Source organism: Mobula birostris, chromosome 1 (genome assembly GCF_030028105.1).
Source record: "Mobula birostris isolate sMobBir1 chromosome 1, sMobBir1.hap1, whole genome shotgun sequence".
In the NCBI taxonomy this organism is placed as follows: domain Eukaryota; kingdom Metazoa; phylum Chordata; class Chondrichthyes; order Myliobatiformes; family Myliobatidae; genus Mobula; species Mobula birostris.
Genome location: NC_092370.1, coordinates 234,238,305 through 234,264,885, shown reverse-complemented (window position 1 = coordinate 234,264,885; position 26,581 = coordinate 234,238,305). Strand labels below are relative to the sequence as shown.

The 26,581-nt window shown below is 45.9% G+C and overlaps 1 protein-coding gene across 1 annotated transcript in view; it reads right to left on the bottom strand.

Moving 5' to 3' along the window:
* vsx2 (visual system homeobox 2) overlaps positions 1 to 26,180 on the bottom strand; it is a 68,676-nt gene extending 42,496 nt beyond the window's left edge. The window contains exon 1 of the mRNA XM_072251414.1: positions 25,763 to 26,180. Coding sequence (XP_072107515.1) covers positions 25,763 to 26,180 — 418 coding nt within the window. The remainder of the gene's footprint in view (positions 1 to 25,762) is intronic.
* Positions 26,181 to 26,581: the final 401 nt, after the last annotated feature.

The following is a 26,581-nucleotide window of genomic DNA, read 5'->3' as shown; positions in this document are numbered from 1 at the left end:
GCCCTTCCCTTGGACAACATTGGTGTTGTGGAGAGGGGAGACTTGCAGCATGGGCAACTGCTGGTCTTCCATACAACCTTGCCCAGGCCTGCACCGTGGAGAGTGAAGACTTTCCAGGCGCAGACCATGGTCTCGCAAGACTAACGGGTGCCTTTTGATGGACATACGTCTCTAACAAAGGAGGTGTAAGGTGCTCTTTCACTCCGCTAGCCTACAGGTCACACTTGGGAAAGGTGTAGCACCTGCTTAGCCCCTCCCCAACCCCGATCAGGGTCATGTGAAGCCATGGGAGCAGGTGGTGGATGGTCGTATGAGCAGCCGGTGCACATCAAAGGTCCTGGTTATGCCATGAATAGACATGGTCATGGAAAGACCATGGTCACCCATGTCATACGACACAGCACATAGATGAACGAACAAAATAGGTGGGTTACTGGGCAGGAGGGGCCTGTTCCACACAGTATCTTTAAATAAATAAACAAACAAACAAACAAATAGATGGATAGATAAATAAAGCTACTCATCACCATTTGCATTGGGGAACTTCAAAACAGGAATACAACCAATTGCTTAGATGCTCCATAACCGATGTAATAGCAGTACAGGTACCCTGCAAAGAGGTAAGGGTCACAGTCCAAAACAGGATTTAGCAAATAGTTATTAACCCATATTACATTAATTGTTTGATTAGATTCTTGATTAACCTACTCCCGGGTACCTACCCTTAGTGACCACTTTACTAAGTACCCCCTGTACCTAATAAAATGGACTGTCTTCTGCTGCTGTAGCCCATCCACTTCGAGGCTGGATGTGTTGTGCATTCAGAGATGCTCTTCTGCACACTCCTGTTCTAACGCATGGTTATTTGAGTTACGGTCACCTTCGTATCTGCTTGAACCAGTCTGGCCATTCTCCTCTGACCTCCCTCATTAACAAGGCATTTCACCCACGGAGCTGCCGCTCACTGGACTTTTTTTTTGTTCTTCACGCCGTTCTCTGTAAACTCTAGAGACTGTTGTAAATCCCAGGTCAGCAGTGTCTGAGATACTCTCACCACCCCGTCTGAGATACTCTCACCACCCCGTCTGTGATACTCCCACCACCCCGTCTGTGATACTCCCACCACCTCGTCTGAGATACTCTCACCACCCCGTCTGTGATACTCCCACCACCTCGTCTGAGATACTCCCACCACCTCGTCTGTGATACTCCCACCACCTCGTCTGAGATACTCCCACCACCCCGTCTGCGATACTCCCACCACCCCGTCTGAGATACTCCCACCACCTCGTCTGCGATACTCCCACCACCTCGTCTGAGATACTCCCACCACCCCGTCTGTGATACTCCCACCACCCCGTCTGAGATACTCCCACCACCTCGTCTGTGATACTCCCACCACCTCCTCTGTGATACTCCCACCACCCCGTCTGTGATACTCCCACCACCTCGTCTGAGATACTCTCACCACCCCGTCTGTGATACTCCCACCACCTCGTCTGAGATACTCCCACCACCTCGTCTGAGATACTCCCACCACCCCGTCTGCGATACTCCCACCACCCCGTCTGAGATACTCCCACCACCTCGTCTGCGATACTCCCACCACCTCGTCTGAGATACTCCCACCACCCCGTCTGTGATACTCCCACCACCCCGTCTGAGATACTCCCACCACCTCGTCTGTGATACTCCCACCACCTCCTCTGTGATACTCCCACCACCCCGTCTGTGATACTCCCACCACCTCGTCTGAGATACTCTCACCACCCCGTCTGTGATACTCCCACCACCTCGTCTGAGATACTCCCACCACCTCGTCTGTGATACTCCCACAACCTCGTCTGAGATACTCCCACCACCTCGTCTGTGATACTCCCACCACCTCCTCTGTGATACTCCCACCACCTCCTCTGTGATACTCCCACCACCTCCTCTGTGATACTCCCACCACCTCGTCTGTGATACTCCCACCACCTCGTCTGAGATACTCCCACCACCTCGTCTGAGATACTCCCACCACCTCGTCTGAGATACTCCCACCACCTCGTCTGAGATACTCCCACCACCTCGTCTGAGATGCTCCCACCACCCCGTCTGTGATATTCCCACCACCTCGTCTGTGATACTCCCACCACCTCGTCTGTGATACTCCCACCACCTCGTCTGTGATACTCCCACCACCTCGTCTGTGATACTCCCACCACCTCGTCTGTGATACTCCCACCACCCCGTCTGTGATACTCCCACCACCCCGTCTGTGATACTCCCACCACCCCGTCTGCGATACTCCCACCACCTCGTCTGCGATACTCCCACCACCCCGTCTGCGATACTCCCACCACCTCGTCTGCGATACTCCCACCACCTCGTCTGTGATACTCCCACCACCCCGTCTGTGATACTCCCACCACCCCGTCTGAGATACTCCCACCACCCCGTCTGCGATACTCCCACCACCCCGTCTGCGATACTCCCACCACCTCGTCTGTGATACTCCCACCACCCCGTCTGAGATACTCCCACCACCTCGTCTGCGATACTCCCACCACCTCGTCTGTGATACTCCCACCACCTCGTCTGCGATACTCCCACCACCTCGTCTGCGATACTCCCACCACCTCGTCTGCGATACTCCCACCACCTCGTCTGCGATACTCCCACCACCCCGTCTGAGATACTCCCACCACCCCGTCTGTGATACTCCCACCACCCCGTCTGTGATACTCTCACCACCCCGTCTGTGATACTCCCACCACCTCGTCTGTGATACTCCCACCACCCCGTCTGTGATACTCCCACCACCCCGTCTGTGATACTCCCACCACCCCGTCTGTGATACTCCCACCACCTCGTCTGAGATACTCCCACCACCTCGTCTGTGATACTCCCACCACCTCGTCTGTGATACTCCCACCACCTCGTCTGAGATACTCTCACCACCCCGTCTGTGATACTCCCACCACCCCGTCTGTGATACTCTCACCACCTCGTCTGTGATACTCCCACCACCCCGTCTGAGATACTCCCACCACCTCGTCTGAGATACTCCCACCACCTCGTCTGCGATACTCCCACCACCTCGTCTGCGATACTCCCACCACCCCGTCTGCGATACTCCCACCACCCCGTCTGCGATACTCCCACCACCTCGTCTGCGATACTCCCACCACCTCGTCTGAGATACTCCCACCACCCCGTCTGTGATACTCCCACCACCCCGTCTGTGATACTCTCACCACCCCGTCTGTGATACTCCCACCACCTCGTCTGCGATACTCCCACCACCTCGTCTGCGATACTCCCACCACCCCGTCTGTGATACTCTCACCACCCCGTCTGTGATACTCTCACCACCCCGTCTGTGATACTCCCACCACCTCGTCTGTGATATTCCCACCACCTTGTCTGTGATACTCCCACCACCCCGTCTGTGATACTCCCACCACCTCCTCTGTGATACTCCCACCACCCCGTCTGTGATACTCCCACCACCTCGTCTGTGATACTCCCACCACCTCGTCTGTGATACTCCCACCACCTCGTCTGAGATACTCCCACCACCTCGTCTGTGATATTCCCACCACCTCGTCTGTGATATTCCCACCACCTCGTCTGAGATACTCCCACCACCCCGTCTGTGATACTCCCACCACCTCGTCTGTGATACTCCCACCACCTCGTCTGTGATACTCCCACCACCTCGTCTGAGATACTCCCACCACCTCGTCTGTGATACTCCCACCACCTCGTCTGTGATATTCCCACCACCTCGTCTGTGATATTCCCACCACCTCGTCTGTAATACTCCCACCACCTCGTCTGTGATATTCCCACCACCTCGTCTGTGATATTCCCACCACCCCGTCTGTGATGCTCCCACCACCTTGTCTGGCACCAACAACTATTCCACAGTCAAGGTCACTTAGATCACATCTCTTCCCCATTCTGATGTTTGGTCTGAACAACAACTGAACCTCTTGACCATGTCTGCATGCTTTTATACATTGAATTGCTGCCACATGATTGGCTGATCAGATTTCTGCATTAACGAACAGGTGTGCACATTTACCTAATAAACTTGACACTAAGTGTATGATTCCAATAAAGTCTCTGCACCTCTGAATTTTTATTTTATTTACAGATAGAGCACAGTACAGGCCCTACTAGCCAACAAACCACACCGCCCAGCAACCCAACCTCTTAACCCTAGCCTCATCACAGAACAATTTACAATGACCAATTAACTTACTGTAGCCAGCCGGTGATCTAGTGGCATCAGCACCAGATTTCGAGGCAAATGGTCCCAAGTTCAAATCTGGTTGGCTCTTTGCACACTTTCTATTTGTGCTGGGATCAGCATTGGACTGTGGTCCGTAAATCAGATCACCCGGAAGAAACCCACAAATTCATGGGGAGAATGTACAAACTCTGCCAGCCTTCAGACATCGTTGGCATCGAATTCTGAACTATAATGGCATCACGCTCACTGCCACACTACCGTATTCCCGTGTGGTAATTCCCTCTCAGGTATTTAGATTCTGTGCAAAGATCTGAGCCCCTCAATTACATTCCCGACAGCAGTGCCATGAACAGCCCAGAAGCTCCGGAATGAAAGGAAAGGAAAGGAATTTTCATCTGATTGATATTTGTGCAGTGATTTCATTATATTTCAGGGCTTCCTCTCTCTGGGGACACTATTTCTCCTGAAAGGTTATTGCTAAAGTCATCACCAGCTTCAAAACACTAATTCAGTAACACCTCGGAAATTGGTTAAATGATCACATAATATATCTGGCAGGAAAAGCTAAGAAGCTCTCCTCAAGTAGCTCACTTTAAAACATTTGACTGAGAAAGAAAAACTGTTTGCACTGGTTAATACATATCCTTGCCACAGAACCACAAGCAAACAATTTGTATCCTGCTCAATAATTCTCGTCCCTCCTCCACATTCCTCCCCATCCAGTTGTCTGTCTGTATGCTTCCCATCATGATTAATGGCGCCATTATATGTAGTGCTCCAGTTTAAAATGTGCGCCTTCTGCAGTGAGCATTCAGTTATAACTCAAGCTGGGTAGAGGGTGAAGAATGGGCTGCGCACAAGTGCTCAAGCACCTGGCGTGGACGATGATTTACACAACTCTCCGCACAGCCAGTGAACTTCTATTGACCAAAATGAGCTGAAGCCGAGGACTGCTCTACACTCTGTCCAACGCCGTATAGAAGAAGTAAGAGACAATAACCCCCAACATGGCACACACTGTTCAATCTACTGGCACCATTCAGTACAAAGGTGCTTTTGCAAAGCACCCTAATACTGATTTAGAGAGCCAGGTTTCGAGTTCACCAATGGTGCAGATAATATCCAAACTCACCACCTCCTTACGGGCACGTCAGAGGGGAGCAGCCTCCTCCCAAGATGTCACTTCCACCATCTCTGTTTCTTTCAGTGTTTATGGACAAGCTCAGATCCAACCAACCAAGTTCTTCTTCTCCAGTCCATCAAGTCAGAGATCTTTTCACTGACAGACACAATGTTAAGTGGATGAGTCAGTCCTCGCGAAGCCCTGAACCATACCTGACCAGTCCTTGAACAGTGGGCAGACCCGAGGCTCTATTTCTGTGTCTGTCTGTGTGTTGTGGATGCATGTAATGGTGTGTGTGTGTGTGTGTGTGTGTGTGTGTGTGTGTGTGTGTGTGTGTGTGTGACTGTGTGTCTGTGTAACTCTGTGTGTGTGTCCTTATGTGTCTGTGTAACTGTGCATATATGTGTCTGTGTAACTGTGTGTGTGTGCATGTGTGTAACTGTGTGTATCTGTGTAACTGTGTGTGTATCTGTGTAACTGTCTGTGTGTGTGTCTATGTAACTGTGTGTGTATATATATACCTATGTAACTGTCCATGTGTATGTGTCTGTGTAACTCTGTGTGTGTGTCTGTATGTATGTGGCTGTGTGTGTATGTGTTTGTGTAACTGTGTGTGTGTGTGTGTGTGTGTGTGTGTATATATATCTGTGTAACTCTGTGTGTGTGTGTAACTCTGTGTGTGTCTGTATGTGTGTGTGTGTGTGTGTGTATATATATATCTGTGTAACTGTGTGTGTGTGTGTAACTCTGTGTGTGTCTGTATGTGTGTGTGTGTGTGTGTATATCCGTGTAACTCTGTGTTGTGTGTGTGTGTCTGTATGTGTGTGTGTGTGTATCTGTGTGACTCTGTGTGTGTGTGTGTGTGTGTGTGTATCTGTGTGTGTGTGTGTGTGTGTGTGTGTATATACATCTGTGCAGATCTCTCTGTTTATGTGTCTCTATACCTGTGCCTGTATGCATTTCGAGCCACGTATGACGTGTTGAATGGCTTCCCTTTATAAGATGATTCTTCAACATTAGTTTGCTATTACTGCATCATTTTCTATATCGTCGTTACCATCATTTTCTAATATTACTTAATTTTAAATTCTCAGTAAATTTGCTTTTAGATTTGGAATGGAAAGTTTTTTAAACACAGGAATAAAACCCAACCTGTAATCTTCTTGTCACACAAGTAGAGAGAATTATTTTGAAATGACACAATTTCAATACTCTCATCTATTGATGATCTCGGGAGAAAGTGATCCATAGCAGTAACAACTTGAATTTATATTGCATCTTATGATAAAACATTTCAAAGTGCTGCACAGGAGAGCTATTAGTGTAAATTTAATATCCAGCCATATACCATGCAGGTGACCTAAAGCTTGGTCCAAGAAGGAGACTTTAGGAAATAGAAAACAGAATATTATGGCACTGTACAGGCCCTTTGGCCCACAATGCTGTGCTAACCCTATAACCTACTCCAAGGTTAATCTGAACTAAGCCATGAGGATCCCGAGCACGGTTACAGAAGGTTTGAGGTTTGGGCATGGGGCTAGCAGACCTATCCCATTAAAACCCAGAGTTATAGGAATGCCAGCAGAAGCTCTAAATATCTCGTCCCTGAGAGGGGAAGAATGTATGAAGTCATACGGTGAATGCAGAAGCCACAGTCCAGGACAGAGGACTCGGGCAAGCTTCTGTCTGCAGCCTATGCCCCAGTAGGGGTGATGTGCTTACAAAGATCAATCAGACCCATCCCTCCCACAATAGCTCTCCATTTCCCTTTCTTTAATGTTCCTATCTCAGAGTCTGCTAAACATCCCGAATTTATCTGTCACTACCACCACCCCTGGCAGGACCCATCACTTTCTGATAAAAAAAATACTACCTCTGGCTTTCCTCCAATCATCTTAAAATTATGCCCTCTCAAATCAGCCATTTCCACCCTGGGTAAAGCCGTTGTTGTCTACTCTATCTGTGGCTCTTGTCATCTTATATTTTTAAAGGTGGATAAGAAGGTGAAGTGATTTAGAGAAAGAGAGAGTTAGCTCCGAAGTTCAGAGTGCAAGAAGCTGAAGATAGGACATAAGATAGTGTGCTGATTAAGATCAGGGACATTCAGAAAACTAGCAATGGATAATGTTCAAAATCAGATTAGTTTACTGTCAACATACACAAAACGCCGGGGGATCTCTGCAGGTCAGGCAGCATCTACAGAAATGAATAAACAGTCGACTCCTTGGGCCGAGACCCTTGATCAGAACTGGAAAGGGTAGGAAGCCACAATAAAAGGGTAAGGGGAGGAAAAGGAGTACAAGCTCGAGTGCGATAGGTGAAACCAGGTGGGTGGGGAGGAGGGATGAAGAAGCTGGGAGGAGACAGGTAGGAAAGGTAAAGGGCTGAAGAAAAACGAATCTGATCGGAGAAGACAGTGGACCATGGGAGAGAGGGAAAGAGCAGCGGCACTAGTGGAACGTGATGGGCAGGTGAGGAGTAGAGGGGAGCTGGAGTAAGGAAAATTGGGGGTGGGGGGAGAGGAAAAAATACCGCAAGTTGGAGAGATCAATATTCATGCCATTAGGTTGGAGGCTATCTAGACAGAATATGAGGTGCTGCTCCTCCAACCTGAGTGTGACCTCATCATGGCAGTGGTACTGTCTTATGCACCAGGATACAATGAAACTCCTTGCTGGCATGAGACTCGCAGAGTAAATAGTGCACATGGCTGTAACAAATACAACAGCAATACAGCAAAAGCAATGTAATTGTGCAAATTACAGTAGAATTGAATTGCTTATTTCTTACATCCTTCACATACATGAGGAGAAAAAATCTTCGCATTACGTCTGTCTAAATGTACAATGTGCAATCATGGTAATTTATAATAGTTTATAATAAATAGAACAGTCAATGTAATGTAAAAATACACTCAAATCAGCACGAGTTAATCAGTCTGATGGCCTGGTGGAAGAAGCTGTCCCGGAGCCTGTTGGTCCTGGCTTTCATGCTGCAGTACCGTTTCCCAGATGATAGCAGCTCGAGTAGATTGTGATTGGAGTGACTCAGGTCGCCAATGATCCCTTTTTCACACCTGTCTTTGTAAATGTCCTGAATCATGGGAAGTTCACAACTACAGATGCGCTGGGCTGTCTGCACCATTCCCTGCAGAGTCCTGTGATTGAGGGAAGTACAGTTCCCATACCAGGCAGTGATGCAGCCAGACAGGATGCTCTCAATTGTGCCCCTGTAGAAAGCCCTTAGGACCTGGGGGCCCATACCAAACTTCCTCAACCATCTGAGGTGAAAGAGGCACTGTTGTGTCTTTCTCACCACACAACTGGAGTGTACAGACCACGTTTATGGTATAGTATAATTATAGTATAATATAGTGCAAATTATGGTAAAATAGTGCAAAGTATAGTGGTACAAACAGAGATAGTGCAAAAAGTGACAAGAATGGAAGAGGCATAATTAAGAGTCCAAGAACATGGTAGCACCACCTGGATAGAGATATGAACGAGGAGATTGGTTCAGAAGTCTTTTCTTTCTCCCTTCTCAGAGATGTATCAATTTCAAGTTTAATGTTGAAAAGAAAACTAGAATTAACATTTTAAGTCAAAGTTTGTCAACTATAATGGTTCAATGGTTTACTAGTGCACAACTTAAATATCACTTATTTTTACTAACTCATTTGCAGGATGTGAATTTCACTTCAAAAACCAACATTTATTGTCAAGTCTACATTGCCCTAAAACAAGCAGGGAGAGTCAGTGATAGTCTGGTCTGGAGAGACTTGTAGGCCAGACCTGGCTGAGCTAGATACTGGAGGAACTCTGCAGGTCAGGCAGCACCTGTGGAGGAAAATGCAGAGCTGACATGATGAGTTGGGACCTTTCATCTGGTAGATTTCCATCTGATGAGGATTAGTACACCAGAATGTCTTTCCCACAATCCAATGGCTTCACGCTCAGAATTACTGTTTTATTTGAAAAAGAATTCCAGATGTATTTACTGTAATTACATGAATTTAAATTTTCCGGAAACTGTGAGTGGGTCTCTCAGATCCAGATGTATTCATCACACGTACATCAAAACATACAGTGAAATACATTAACAACCAACATAACCAAGGATGTGCTGGGGGCAGCCCACAAGGATCACTACACATTCCACTGTGGCAGACACACTGACTTGGGAGTCAATGGTCCAAAGTTTCAGCAGCCATCCCAATACTTTGACCATGAAACCAGTTTAATTGCAACTAAAATATAAAATCTCAATGTCATTTTCTCCTGATGTCCCCACATGGAAAATAGGTTAGTGGGTAAAAGATATCTATTTTCAACAATAAGCATTATTCTGATTACATCCATCGCTATTAATAGAACCGTTACCAGTAATGGAATCATTCGGAACCATTGAATCACTAGTAATGACTTTATTTCAATAAGATATTTTTCTAATTTAATATTTTGCCCTTTCAAAGCTGTACATATCAGCAGAGTAACTTTGTGGATGGTATGCAGGGATGAAGATGGGGAGGACCTCTGACCTGAAACATTAATTCTGCCCCTCTCCCCACAGGTGCAGCCTGACCTGCTGAGCGTTCCCAGCAATGTCTGATTTGTGGTTTAGATTTCCGGCATCTGCCGTTTTTTTTTAATTTTCACTGAACAGTTTAGAATGTAATAAAGCATCGGCTGATAGGCCCTTGATTAATATGGTCATCAAATGTTACAGAGAGAATGGGGTTGAGAAGGAAAATGTATCAACCATGATCAAATGGCAGAGCAGAGTCTAAAGGCTGCATGGCCTATTTCTGCTCCTACGTCTTAAGGTCCTATGGCTTAATATTCAGAACCTTACACTTAATGGTTTTCTTTATTATAAAATGTGACTGTTACTACAAAGGCATCAGTTTTGGCCATTTCTAATTGCTCTTGGGATCTGTTCAGTTCTTCTGATGGAAACCCAGTCCCAAAGTTATTGGAATAAGTTCCAAGACTGAGACCGACATGGATGAAGGAACAGTGGTATATTTCCAAGACAAGATGTTGTGGAAGGGATGAAGCTGGTGGGCTTATCGAATATGAGAGCCTGTTCCTAAAACTGTTTCAGGTAAAAAGACAGCATCACATTGTTGAGTACTTCCTCTGTCCCATGTTAGAACTGCTGACTGTCAGCAAGAAAATCTTTGGGGCAAGGAGTGAATTTGTTTCACTGGAATTACGAGATCAAGAAGTCAGGGTCTCTAACTGAGCTTGCTATGTTGTTGCCGGAGTGTGTAGTGACACTTGCTGGCTGCCTCCAACACATCCTTAGCTTGTTAATGCAAATGTCACATTTCAGTGTAGGTCTTGTTGTACGTGTGATAAGTAAATCCATTTCTGAATCTGGTTCTGATTCTGACTGGTCTTTAATCCCACTGATACAATCACAGCGATCAATGCCATTCAATTGGCCTTCACCTCCCAGAGTATGAAGTGAGATAAGTCCCAAACTGCTGAATGTCTGCAAAGAAGACACCAGAAGTTCTCGAGAGCCTGCTCTTATATGACTAAAAATCACATTCCAATTCGCAAGTGGCCTTTTCCAAAAACTCCCTCCTGGAAAGCACTGTGAGGCTATTAAAACAAATACTTCAGGCCATCTTAAAGGTGTCTTCCCCTAGGAAGCTAATAGAAGAGTCATAGAGTCATTGACACTGTAGAACAGGAAAAGGCCATTTGGCCCATCTAGTCTGTTCTGAACTATTAATCTGCTGAGACCCATTGACCTGCACCCAGACCATAGCCCTCCACACCTTTCCCATCTATGTACCTATCCAAAATACTCCTAAGTGTTTAAATTGAACCTGCATCCACCACTTGCACTGGCTGCTATCTGATCAGTCATTCTAGTTACCCACCCCCATCCCCATCTACCTAATGCCTCAGTCACTGAACTCCACTGTAAACATTTTAAACCACTTTTTATAATGCTGTTTACATTGTAAATACATGTTGTATTTACGAACTTATGTACATTTTGTTTCATGTCCATCTTTGAACTCTGACTTTATTTTTATGTAATTTTCAATTTTTTTTTAACACTTAATTTTAAAAAAATTCTTAAAGATACAGCGTGGAACATTCTCCTCCATCCCAATGAGCCACACTTATTTAACCCTAGCCTAATCATAGGACAATTTACAATGACCAGTGAATCTACTAACCAGTACGTCTTTGGATTGTGGGAGGAAACCAGAGCACCCGGAGGAAATCACACATTCACAGGAGAATGTACAAAATTCTTACAGACGGTGCCTGAATTGAACTCTGAACTCTGAACTCTGATGCCTCAAGCTGTAACATTGTCATGTTAATCACGATGAAACCATGGTGCCCATTGTTTTAATTTAACAATTTTAAGTGTTGAGTGTTGATATTTTGCTGCATATGGCACCAACACACCACAGCAATTCCCAATATATGTAATTATATATGGCCAATAAAGTTGATCCTTAATCCTTGATCCAAATAATTTGCATTTCCCAGTCCCAAAATGTCCTAACTGCAGTATCTCTGACAGCCCCAAATGAAATCTAAATTAATTCCAATGATTTGTACTCTACCCAAATGTTACATGATCCCATTCCAAATGTCCGAAACATCGTGCGTTCTAAATTGACTTTTAATATTCAAAATGCCACAAGTGATTTTTCCCTGCACTCCAATAACCCTTCTGAAGGACTCCTGTGTTTGTCCAAATGCACTCTGTTCCAAAATACCTCAAATATTGTATCCCAAAATGTTATTCTCTGATGGGTTTTTTTAAAATAAATCCATCGTTCCACTTAATTCATCAGGACAGATGGAGCTGTTTAGAGAGCTCATCAGAGAAGATTAACTCCGGACGGAGTAAGCATGAAGGGTAAGGCGATTTATGTTTACCGTGGGGCAAAGGAGCCAAGAATGGGACTTGGTGGACTTATTAACTGGAGAAATCCGATTGCACCGAGAGGTAGAAAAAAACGCAACACACGCATTATACGCTACTACGGACTTGTCAGAGCGCATTTAATAGGATGGAGAGGCCGTTTCTGTTTTAAACACCTTGATCCAATTACCAAGAAATCAAACTACGCCCGCGCCACTTTCTCTGGAAGCTCACTCACGGTTTAAAGGGGTGGGGCCAGAAATGTTCGATTGAATGTTTTGTTCTGGCGTTTTCCTGACGGACGGTAGGGGTGGGGGAAAACCGATTCAGGACTTCTCGCCGAGTTTCGTTCGTCCGTGAGGAATTCTCGATAAGCAAACCACCCTCACCTTGTCAGTCTGTCAGCAGAGAGCCATCGGTGCCCTCGAGTGACCCAGTAGGCCGGCATTCCCGCCACTTCTTCTATTATCCCGTCTTCCTCGTACTTGTAATCCCGGCGCCAGTATTTCACCTGACATCTCGCCTAACCCTGCCCTGGCAAGCAGCTGCCGGTTGGTCGACTGAAATGTGCCAAGTCATACCCCAGGGATCGTCTCCGGGTAACTTGGAGGGTATAACTAAGTCTTAGATAAAGCTCATTGGGTTAGCACCTTGATTTGGACAATTCCTAGTTTCTACCTGTCTTTAGAAAGAACATGGATAATCCCAGAGAAGCTGTTGAAGATGACTTCCGGTCAAGTTGGCTGTTTGGATTTAGAACTGGATTGTGCATCAAGACAGAGGGTAGTGGTTGAAGGGCCTTATTCGAGCTGGAGGTCTGTAATTAGTGCAGTTTCACAGTGATCTGTGCTGGGACCTCTCTGCTTGTGATGTATATAAATGACCTGGATGAAAATGTAAATGGGTGGGTTAGTAAATTTGTGGTTGATACCAAAATTGGTGGATAGTGTTAGAAGGCAAAGAATACAGCACAGGTACGGGTCAGTTGCGGTTGTGGGCTGAGAAATGGCAGATGGAGTTTAACCCAGATAAATGTGAGGTGTTGTACCTCAGGAGGGCAAATGCAAGGAGACAGTACACCGTTAAGGGCAAGATCCTTAACAGTGTTGCTGAGCAGAGAGATCTTGGGATCCAAGTTCATAGCCCTTGAAAGTGGCTCCACGGGTCGATAAGGTCGTTAAAAAGGCTGATGGAATGCTTGCCTTTATGAGTCGAGACCTTGAGTTCAGAAGCCATGTTGCAACTTTATAAAACTCTGGTTAGGCCACATCTGTAGTATTGCATAATAGTCGGCCCACTATAGGAAGGATGTTGAGGCTTTGGAGAGGGTGCAAAAGAGGGTTACCAGGATTCTGCCTGGTTTAGAGGGCATGTGCTATCAGGAGAGCTGAATAAGCAGGTTATTTTCTCTAGAGTGCCAGAGGTTGAGGGGAGACCTGTTAGAGATTTACAAGATTGAGGGGCACAGATAGAGTGGACAGAGAGTATCTGTTTCCCTGGTTGAAATGTCTATCACCAGATAGCATGCATTGAAGGTGAAAAGGGTAGGTTCAAGGTGGGTATGAGGGGTAAGTTTTTTTTTACTCAGAGCAGTGGATGCCTGGAATACGCTGCCTGATATGTTGGTAGCGGCAAATAATTTAGAGGCTTTGAAGATGGAGGGATATGGTCATGGCGCAGGTAGGAGGGATTAGTGTTTGGGTGTTTTTGATTTACTTTTTTAGCTGGTTCGGCACAACATTGTGGGCCAAATGGCCTGTTCCGTGCTGTACTCTTCTAAGTTCTAAGTTGTTCATTTCCGCATTGGTTAAGCTGGAGCTACCAATCAGGTTTAGACGTCAGGTTAAAATTCCTGATCTGCGCACACGAATGTAACCGAGGTCGTTACAGGGATGTGAAAAAGGAAGGGGCGGCCTTTCCATCTGGTTGACTATTCAAAGCCATCTTGTTTTATCTCAGCCCCAACTTCTTGCGCTAACCTCAACTATCGGCAGATTTATCCGTCCCTTCTTGAACATGTTTAGAGCCCCCTCCCCACACACAGGTGCACAAAAATTATAGCGAGTAGATTCCAAGGATACAAAAGGCTGTGCGTGGAGGCATTTCCTCTCGGTTCTGTCCTGAACGGCCGACGTCTAGCCTTGAGACGGCCAGGGGTGATCACCTGTTTCTTCTGATTTAGAACAAAGGTCAGTGGTGCGTTTGACCAATCCTGGAGGATAAACTCATTACCTTGGGAATCGATCTGGGGTGATTTCCCCACGTTCCTCTACGCCAGGCATGTCCTCCAATACACTGGTGCAATGTTGTACTAGACTCCTACGGTCCCTAAACGCGCAATCCTTTGTAGTAAATCCCACCGCTCCCTAATGGGTCACTTATTCCTTTTTTACGGGCCGCTGCGCAGGATCGGAAGAAGCGGCAGAGGTCTGCAAACTCAGACAGCTCCATCATGGCCACTGGCCTCCTGAGCGGTGACGACGTCCTCAAAAGGCGATGCCTCAAAAAGGCGACATCCATCGTGAAGGATCCTCATCACCCAACACCGTGCCGCCTTCTCATTGCTACCATCAAGGAGAACGTACATGATCCTGAAGACCCGCAATCGATGTTTTAGCAACAGATTCTTTCCTTCCCTCTGCCATCAAATTTCAGAAAGGACGATGAACTAACCCATGAATACTACCTCACTTTTGTTGCGCTCCTTTTGCACTATTTATTTAATTTAATCTGTGTGCGCGCGCCCTTAACTGGTGGCGTCGTCGGGGCGCCGTCATGGCAAGTTTTCTGCACCGGTCTTTTTGGTATGCTCATAGTAGGGCGGAGCCCATCCCTCTCCAGGTGTTTTTTACGAGTTGTTAGCTCGACAACCGACCCAGGTACGGACGGAGTATGCAAGGGAGCCGGCCGGATTCGAAGACGGGACCTCTCGCCCCGAAGTCCAGCTGATGCCACTACGCCACCAGCCAGATTTAAAATTAAATTTAAGATTTAATGTATACATATAATATATATATTGCAACTTACAGTATTTTGCACTGTACTGCTGCCATGAAACAACAAATTTCACGACATACATCAATATTAAACTAGCTTCTGATTCTGCCTGTTTCTATATTGCTGTTATTTAAGTCAAAGCAGCGTTGATTTTTATTAAACTGTAAGACACGTTACGGGAGTCTGTGTATCTTTGACGCTGCTATTGAACGAGTTACTCACGTCCATTCTGCTCATTCCCACTGTCAACTTTATTCATGCCCAGTTTTACTAATCCTTTCCAGCCTAAACATGATAGAGGGTGCTGTTCCTCAGCACAAGTGCAGTAATCGCTGTTTTTTAAGCGAATGTTAATTAAGTATTCTTTTTAAGCCAATCACCTCCACTGGGGCATATGCCGCCGGCAGCAGCTCGCCAGAATCTTCTGTTTTGGGCCACTCATTCAAGTTGTCCGCAGGTGTAGCCATTTACAAGGTCCCGTGGCCAGATGTTCTCTGGCCGGATTCTCTTTCGCTTTCCCTGGGGATTCCACCTTGGCCCTTGCCTGGTAATGCTGGTACTCGCCTTAGTCAGCGTGTGTTCCAGTGGTGATTGCCCTGGATGCTAGAAGGATGATCGACCCTGTGGCTTCCATAGAACTGCTTTCACCACACGACTTCCACTTCTTCTCCCAGGGATGAGGTCTTTGGAGCTTCTATCGGCGTTATCTGTAGCTCTGAGTTTTATGGGATAGGGTCGCTAGCCCCACGCCCAGCTCTTCTCCTTTCGTAGCATGGCCTGGGACCTTCCGTAGCGGGGTTTAATGGGGACTCGATGGAGTTACATTTCCAAATCCCGCGGTGACACCAAGTTTGGAGATTCAGTAACCAAGCAAGAAGTAATAATAGACTGAAAAGGGTCCGAGAATGGCTGGGAAATTGGAGAAACACAAGCTTGCGGATACTGGAATTGGGCGCAACGCACGAAACGCTGGAGCAACTGAGGGGACCAGGCAGCATCTATGCAGGGAAGTGGGCAAAGTTTCGGATCTAGGCAGATAAGTAGGCGAATGAAAGGTCATACAAAAAAGGGTGAAGAGTAACATTAACTTCACGTCATCTTAATTTTTTCTTCTCCAGGCAGTTAATCTGATCAACCATACTAGTTAGCTCCCATCCCCTCTATCTATTACTCCTCTTACTACTCCGCACTTAGACACGTTAAACCACTTTTTCACAATGTTGTATTTAGATTAGATTCAACTTCATTGTCATTTTGCCGGGTACAGATATAAAGCCAATGAAATGCAGTTAGCATCTGACAAGAAATGCAAAGAATAGTGTTACTTACAAAATAACTGCGAATAAAAAGTAAGTGCTACAGCACACAAATATAAAAGTACTGAGACAGTACAATATGGGTCAATACTGCTTAGCGCTGTGATGTGAGGTTCAGCAGGGTCACAGCCTCAGGGAAGAAGCTCTTCCTGTGCCTGCTGGTGCGGGAGCGGAGGCTCCTGTAGCGCCTACCGGATGGGAGGAGAGTAAAAAGTCCATGGTTAGGTTGAGATGCATCCTTGATAATGCTTTTTGACCTGCCCAGGCAGCGTTTATGGTAGATGTTCTCAACGGTGGGCAATTGGGTGCCAATAATCCACTGGGCAGTTTTCACCACACGCTGGAGTGTTTTGCGGTCCGATACGGGACAATTGCCATACCACACTGAGATGCAGTTGGTGAGTATGCTCTCAATGGTACAGCGGTAAAAGTCCGTCAGTATCCTGGGACAGAAGTGAGCTTTCTTCATGTTCCACAGGAAATAAAGGCGCTGTTGTGCCTTTTTGACCAGGATGGAGGAGTTCAGGGACCAGATGAGATCCTCGGAAATGTGGACACCAAGGAATCTGAAGCTTGATACACGCTCCACCACAGCACCGTTGATGTAGATGGGGACGTGAGTGTGGCTCCTAGCATGCCTGAAGTCCACAATGATCTCCTTGGTCTTCTGGGTGTTAAGGGCCAGGTTGTGGTCGGCACACCACGCGGCCAGGTGCTGGACCTCATCCCTGTAGGCCGTCTAGTCATCCCCTCTGATCAGGCCAACCACCGTGGTGTCGTGCTCAGTTTATTTCTAATCCGTCCTTTAACCTCTAAGTTTATTATCTGTTTTACCTCTATATATACGGTGTGTAATTCTTTATCCTTTATAATTGTTGATTGTTGGCCTGACGAAGGATCTCGGCTCGCAACGATTATTCCTGTCCGTAGATGCTGCCTGGCCTGCTGAGTTCCTCCAGCATTTTATATGTGTTACTCTAGATCTCCAACGTCTGCAGAATCTCTTGTGTTTATGGTTGTATATGTCCCTGATTCCCGGAAAGTGGCAAGGTATGTTGAGATAATGATCAGTAAAGCACGTGTGATCCTAGCATTCACGCGTGGAACAGCAGAGAGGTGGTGTTAACTGGTGAAAACACCAATGCCGTTGAACGGAAAATCCTACAAAACGAAGTGGATTTGGCCCAGTACCTCACAGGTAAATCCCTCCCAGCCACTGAGCACACCAACATGAAATGCTGTCGTAGGAAAGCAGCATCCATCATCAGAGATTCTCACCACGCAGGCCACGCTCTTTTCTCTATGCTGCCATCACAAGAGCCCTTAGGACTCGCACCACCATGTTCAAGAACAGTTACTACCCCTCAACCATCAGGCTCTTGAGCAAAGGAAATAATTACACTCACTTGCGCATCCAATGAGATAGTCCCACAACCAATAATCTCAATTTAAGGACTCTGTATCTTGCCGTTTCATATTCTCGTTATTTATTACAGTTCATTTATATTCGTGTTTGCGCAGTTTGTTGTCGTCTTCACTTTAGGTGATCTCTCGTCGATCCTGTTATAGTTACTATTCCATTGCTGCGTAAGCTCGCAGGAAAATGAATCTCAGGGTTTACGTAGTGACATATGTGTACTTTGATAATAAAATTTACTTTGAACTTTAAACATTGAATAGGTCACACTGGACGGCAGTACAAACAATTCTGGTTACCTCGCTTTGAAAAGGGTGAGAACTTCCTTGAGAAGACGCCGAGAAGACTTACCAGAACAGTCCCAGAGACGGAGGTCTTCAGCAGTGAGATGGGACCGCAGAACCCGAGGCCATTCTCCTCGGAACAAAAATTAGAGAGGAGATGATTGGGAGACTTAAGAGACTGCAGGTGCTAGAGTCTAGATGAACGGAACTGTTGGATTAATTCAGTTTGGGTCGGGTAGCATCTGTGGGGAGGAGGCGGGCAATTGACAACGTTTCGGGCCGTCGTGATCATGATGGTGTACGGGAGTAGAGCGACGGAAATTGGCATTCAGGTACCCAGGGGTGCAACCTTGACGCCTTACACATCTGGGGGGGGGGGTAGGTGAGGAGTTTGTTTTGCATTGATGGCACGGTGCGTGGAAATAGAATCAAGCCGGGCTTCCAATGGCCGTTGGAAACGTCCTCAGAAACATAATTGGTAAGGCGGTGCGAAGGCTGCGACAGAAGGGGTTGCTCAGTTCGGACCCGCTGTACACCAGGTTGGCAGCATGGCCTCTGTGTGTGCCATTATGTTCCTAATACCCTAATTCCCATGACTACATATGAATTTTGTACTTTACTACTAATCCTTTGGTATCTCTGCGGGCGTTTATCGCTTTAGATAAGCCCGGTTACCGGGAATAACGGATTTTGTCTGTGACCCCCTCATCGCCAGCTGTATCCCTTCTGTTTTTCCACAGACGCGTTCGTTCCGGAAAAATTCGCCGATGCTTTTAAATAACGCCGATATGATTCTGTGTCCTCTGAAGCCTTGAAGCCTGAAAACGCAGCCGATGCGCACTTATTGCAGAGCAGCTAGTACTTTTGACCTTCACAGCTTATTGGGAGAAGTTAGCAGGTCAGGAGGGGAATAAACAGTCTGAGTTTCTTTAGGACTATCCTTCACCAGCGCCACCGCCCCATTAACCTCCAATCTCGAAACGTCGACTCTTTATTCCTCTCCATAGATGCTGCCTGACCTGCTGAGTTTCTCTAGCATTTCGTGTGTGTTGCTCTGGATTTCCAACATCTACAGAATCTCCTGTGTTTATTACTTTCGACCTTCCTTCCCGTCCGTATCCTGAATTCCAGCGTTAAATAAGCCTGCATGTTGCTTCGTTCAAGACCTGCACCCTCAGCCCCGCCGTGAAGTGTAGTGGTCAATCTCGACCCCCCCCCCCCCGCCACCCCCAATGCCATTTCACTTTACACCCAGAGGCCGACACATTCCTCCACCCCCATCCCCACGGCGCCAATAGTTGAATCCAAAGACGATATTCTAGGAAATAAAAGGAACGGAAACAGAGTAAGTCAGGACTTTGGTTTCATTTTTCACCACTTATGGTTAAACGTAAGGAAATAGAACGATATAAGACCATAAGGTATAGGAGCAGAATTGTACCACTTGCCCCATCGAGTCTGCTCTGCCATTTCGTCATGGATGATCCATTTACCCTCTCAGCCCCGATCTCCCGCTTCCCCCCCACCCCCCCCGCCCCGTACCGCTTCATGCTCTGACCGAGCAATAGTAACACAGGAACAGGCCCTTAGGACCACAGTGTTGTGTCGAACCAATTGAATTGGTAATCAGATGGCCAACTAAACTAATCTCTGTTGCCTACATCGTTAACAAGCGAAGTGTTTGCGATCGCTTCCAGCAGAGAGCCAAACCGAGCCGCGTGTCCGGCACCCTCCAAGGCCCGAGATTTACCGAGCGGCCTTGAAACAATCCGATAGAGGGAAGCGAGAAAGCGAACAAACTTCCTTCCCCCTGTCTCCGTCCACATTTATAAGGCTCAGGTCCATTTAACACGGCTTGGAGTTCTCATTCTTTGATGCAGAGATGGTGATCTAACCGCCCCACCAGGTAATGTTCATGTACAGAAACAACGGCAGGGTAGATCACTCAACAAATCTGGTGAAGGCAGAAACTTTATGGACATTTAAGGATCTCTTAGATGGGCACGTGAATAATAGAAAGGGTTAGATTGGTCTTAGAGTAGGTTCAAAGGTCGGCAAAATATCCTGGTCTGAAGGGTCTGTACTATGCTATGGGGTCTGTAGTCTATGTTCCAATCATCCATTGCATGTCGATATACATTACTGTACCAGCGGACAGATTACTTGCCGTCAACGTTTAATTCCACCCAACTTTATTTTAACTCAGGGGTTCCCAACCTTTTATATGCATGGACGTCTACCATGAACCGAGGAGTCCGTGTACCCCAAGTTGGGAACCCCTGTCTCAATGTCCACGATATCCCCTCTCCCTTTTTCTACTCTGGTACCACTTCCCAATCCTTTCTCAGCTACATCGGCTTTGCCTCCCGCACTCCACGCCGAGATGGTCAATTTCATGTCCTTCGCCACTGACTTCCGCCCTGCCCTGGAACTCACTTGCGCCATATCCAACCCGCTCCCCTTTCTTGATCTCTCGCTAGCTCTTGCCCCACTCCTCTCTCCCTCACTTTTTTACACTAGCTATCTCTCCTCTACACTCTCTGTCCGGATGAAGGGTCTCGAAAAGGGTTAATTCCAGGGATGGCGGGACTGTCATATGTTGAAAGATTGGATCGACTGGGCTTGTATACACTGGAATTTAGAAAGATGAGAGGGGATCTGATTGAAACATATAAAATTTGTAAGGGATTGGACACGCGAGAGGCAGAAAATATGTTCCTGATGTTGGGGGAATCCAGAAACAGAGGCCACAGTTTAAGAATAAGGGGTAGACCATTTAGAACAGAGTTGAGGGAAAAAATTTCACACAGAGGGTTGCGGTTCTGTGGAATGCTCTGCCTCAGAAAGCAGTGGAGGCCAATTCTCTGGATTCTTTCAAGAAAGAATTAGGTAGAGCTCTTAAAGATATCAGAGTCAAGGGATATGGGGAGAAGGCAGGAACGGGGTACTGAATGTGGATGATCAGCCATGATCACAGTGAATGGCGGTGCTGCCTCGAAGGGCCGAAGGGCCTACTCCTGCACCTATTGTCTATTGACCACAGAACGTGGACAGTCCATTTCCCTCCACAGATGCTGACTGACCCGCTGAGTTCCTCCAGCAATATGCTTTTTGCTCTGTATCCCAGCCTCTGTGTCTATAAGACCACAGGACATAGGTGCAGCATTAGGCCATTCAGTCCATCGAGTCTGCTCCGCCATTTCATCATGACTGATTTACTATCCCTCACGACCCCATTCTGCTGCCCTCTCCCCGTAACTTTGACGCCCTGATTAATCAAGAACCTGTCAACCTCCGCTTTAAATATGTCAATGATTCGCCTGTGAGCGTGCCCTTTTAGGGTAAAAATTAAACCAATAAACCCAGAATTATGCGCTGCTAAAAGCGCTCAGCACGCAGTATGAGAAGGTACTGCATCAATCTCAGTATAGTATTACCCTGAACAGGCGGAATACACTATATTTTAATCCCAGTACCCAAAAGCGCCTTTAGCGTCCACCATTTTGTACATTTCTACACACCTGGTATTTATACAATTCAAATTCATGCAGCATCCTATATGAGTCCAACTTGACCCAGCGTGTTACCGAGACGATAACGCATATCTAAAACAGAAACACGATATTTCGGAAACAATCAGCGGGTCAAGCAGCATCTGTGGAAAGAGAGAAACAGGATTACTCTAAATAAAAATAAAAATACGCGGATACTGGGAATCTGAAATGAAAACAGAAAACGCTGGAAACACTCAGCAGATCAGACAGCATCTGTGGAGAGCAAACAATAAGGCCTCCTCTATTATTTGAATTACTTCCCGCTCAAAATTCCTCTCATCAACAAGCCCGGTCCATGCTCATTTTATATTGGCTTCTTGTCTATTGAGGCGTAGTGGGTAAAGTCCTCGCATCCAGCTTCATGTCTCCCAATGCCCCACTCAATCTAACACTCTGCACTAGCTCCCAGCCAATACATCTCTTCACAGTCCGTCCTCTCAGACCGTCCCTATGTCCGTAATGTACTCAGTAGCAGTAATCACTGCCAATTAATACCCGAACCACACTGTACATTTTCAACAATCTCTTAGAATACATCTCCTCCGCTGCACACATCGTATTTGTTTTCAATTCAATTCCTGATTCGGTCTAACGCACAACTGCGCGGAGTCTCTGGGTATTTTGCAGCATTAATACTGGTCTTAAGCTGCCACCGCGATCCAATTTCTGAACGGCAGCCAAATGGCACCCTATAGGCTTACATATATCTATTCGAACAAAGGACATACAGCACAATACAGGCCTTTCCGCCCGCGATATCGTGCCGACCTTTAAGCCAATCTAAGGCTACTGGAATTTGACCGTGTTCTACGAAGACGCGTGTTCACTCTGTCAATACCCGTTCCTTCTGCCGGGGACTCAGACTGAGCCAAAGTGCCACTCCGCATCTCTGCCCTTTGGTAACGGCCTGGAATCCGCGGGGGCTCTGTGCCCTCGAGAAGGTGCCCAGCACACGGCCGCACTTGGCGTGGACAAAGAGAGATCCATCGGAAACAGTTTACACAATGTGCTTTCATTAAGTTGAAGCTACTCAAACTAGAATTGTCGTCCAGTTATCTCTTCCTGTCAGATGCCCTATGCAATCTTACGCAGTTCATTTTTACGTATACTATATATATTATTTACGCAAAAATAATCTATTCCAGAAACAGCGCTGTCCATATAATTATCAGTTTGTACGCTACATGGGGTTATCCCATAAAATCTGAACGTTGCACTGTCACTTGCAATTTTGCAATCAGTGCTTTATAATGAACAGATGCAACCACTGGACGAAATGAGAGGGGACTGTTTGTTTCTTGTTCGTGTTCCCTTTGCCCTGGCCTAAACTCGCCTAATTTTCCATTAATTTATTTTGTTATTCTACCTTTGCCACACAGTGGTGACTAGTCCCTCAGAAATGTCAATACCAATGTACAATACATCATCGTACATGGCTTATTCTCCGCAGGCCTCCTGTCGTTGTTAAACGAAATGCCTGTGGTCCCATGGTATATTTTCTTCATTCCATTCTACACATCAAGTCTCCGAACTTATGGCTCTTTCCAGTGCGCTTTTATACAGTGCGTGACCTATAGAATTTTACAGGTAAGCTATATTAAGTATCCTATATAGTATATTAAGTATCATATATTTATAAAGCAACACACACAAAATGCGGGAGGAACTCAACAAGTCAGACAGCACCTATGGAAATGAATAAACAGTCGACGTTTCGGGCCGAGACCCTTCTTCAAGACAATGTTTGTGGTGTGTGTGTAGATATATATTTTTACACACAATGCTCTTGCCCTAACATTACAAAATTTATGAAATAAAATTAAAAATGCGAAAATGCTGCAAATGCCATCTGCCTCTATTTAATGATACATACAGTTGTACAATTCGCTAAACCGTATATAGCTACTCACTCGCTTTGGTTGTTCAGTAGAGCCAACGGATATCATTCGTTTGATAGAACCCTCTGCATTTGTATTATATACATCAACAATATCCAGAATCACACACAGCACTTTAAACTCAGCATCAAGCATAATCCTGTATCACGTTAGGTAACCACATACAAGCTCACATCCATGACTCAGTGCATTATTTTGAATATCTACGCAATACTTTGATATTCATTGTTGATCCAACACAATTACATAAATATGCTTTTACAACTCATACGTAATGTACAACCCAATCCTACACAATCTGCATTCTGTATGATGTTATACACCCACAAATTCCCAATAACCTTGCCCAGTCAGTAAACCTGTACAAGCAACACGTCTCGAACACGCTGCATCTCTATAATCTCGTTGATATGCGTGTGTCCACGTGAACGTTATAACACAGTCAGTGAATATTATAACTTATGTTCACTGAATGGTTCAGATTCGAGAATCACAATGAGACTGTAACGTCCCAAAGTACAATCACTAACTGCGTGCACTGACTATTCATAACTATTCACTGACAAATTTTGAGGAACTTATAGCTACATGAAAGAGGCAGAATTCTGAAGTAGACTCTGAACTATCAGCTTCGGAAAGTGGCCCCGTAGCAGAACCCGTGAACCTCTCATCCCTCACAGAAGAACGTCAACAACTAGATTTAACAGGCTCCTGTATAGTCCATCTTAATACAAACAGACTGTTATTCTACGAATTGCGCAATATTTTGCGTATGGCCGAGTTCCGTTAACACCAGCAATTATTTTCGCAGACCTAGCTTTTATAAGTTGTGGAATGATTACTTCATGTTTACAATTTATAAAAGTACTCCGGTATTCCAACAGCAACCTTCTGTTAATCGCCAAGGTTTATGAGGTAGAATCGTAATTCTACTTGATGTACAAATTCTCTTGAATAAATTGATTATCCTTTTAACATTGTCTTGCCCCGAAATCAAAACGAAGCGTAAATATATATTGATTTTCCTGTGTATTCTTATACGTGTTACGTACAAATCCGATACTGGTGGATGCGGGATGATATTGTGCTATTATGCTTATATTTAAAAGGAAGCAGAATACCACAATTCTCTATGCTGTACATACCGGAACGAGCCAAGTGAGTCGGACCCGAGTCGCGCTACAGCAGAGCAATGCAACATGTCGATGTTACAGGAGGAAAACGGCAAGATTACACTCAAGGGTAACGCGCTTGTTCGGAATTCCAACGCATTAAGCATTATCTAAATGAAAATAATACCCCAGTTTCCCTCGGATGATAAAGCGATATCGGCAAACTCTAATACAGCCACAGTTATAACGAAGCCTCTCTCGTCGTTTGAAACACGATCGCCAGAATTGTAAACTTGTTCATTGGCTGTATTCGAAATTACAAAATGCTCGTTATATGAACTCTAACGATATTCTCATTTATCCAAAACAAATTTTCAATATATCACAATCATGGCCATTCCGTGTGCAATGACGCCGGCTCGCCTCTAAGCTCATGTAACTAAAACAATTACCTCCAATAAAGTAGTTACACCAGACAAAATGTCAACGAATACTTGTTTGTGTCTCTGATTCCAGACTCAGCCCAGCGTACATTTTGCGATTTTAATATCCGGCACAATTACCTCAACGTGATGACTTTATATTAAAACTGCTAGAATCAAATTACTCTACAAAGTGTCTCTTCAAAAGAAAACATCATTGTTGCCTATTATTAAACTAAATCTAAATAACATTTCGACGTTTTCAGTACGTAATTAAATAGAAACATAGAGAAACATAAATTGCTTAGAATCTCCGTGTTTGATACATTTAAAGGCAAATATTTATTTAAAATAACAAGTGATTAAACGGCATTGCATTGGAGTTCTTCCTTTGATCTGTGTTAGTTCTGTAGTGAGTTAGACTGTCAGATTGACTTGGATGTGCGTTTGTGTATAATGCTGTAAAAAGCGGGTACTTTTTTCTGCTTCTCACCTGAGCTGAGCTCCTGGCTGGTGTCCAGGTGGATCGCTCCTCGATGCAGGGGCTGCAGATGACTGGGGAGAGCTGCGTGGACCCCCGGGTGCTCCGACAACACATCCAGGAAGGTTGATTGCCCGTAAAAAGCCGGGAGTCCGGCCGCCCCGACCAGTCCCATACCTGCGGGCGTCAGGACGGTCCTGGCCGACACGAGCTGAGCAGTAGTCGGCAGAGAGTCGGCGATCACCCCCGTCGACGCAGGCGGGTCTTTATTCAGTCCAAGGATCTCCTGAATTCCAAAACCCGTGCATCTCGACGAATTCCCCGAAGAAGGAATAGTTTTCGACCGCTCACTACTTAACAGGCTTTGAGAAATCGCCGTACTTTTGGACTTGCTAAAATTGTCTGAAACCAGTTCCTTTTTGCCGGTCATTTTGTAAAGTGTTCTAGGTTGGGTTTAATGTTTCCCTCTTTCTTTCCCTCCCTCCCTCTCTCTCTCTCCTTCTCTCTCTCTCTCTCCCCCCTCTCTCTCTCCCCTCTCTCTCTCTCTCTCCCTCCCTCCTCTCTCTCTCTCTCTCTCTCTCTCTCTCTCCCTCTCGTTTCCCCCTCCCCTCTCCCCTGGTCCCAAGTGCACTCTCCAATGTGCTCTGCTCTGATCCCTTTAGAAATTCCCTATTTATTTAACGGCGCGAGCCTACTGGGGCCGACAGTCCCGACGACCAATCAGCAGCACGGAAACAATTAGGAAATCAGGGAATCTCTCCCTGTCTCCTCCTGGAGAAAGACCCGCTGTCATTTAATCCGTCACACATGGAAAATATTTCCAACCATTCT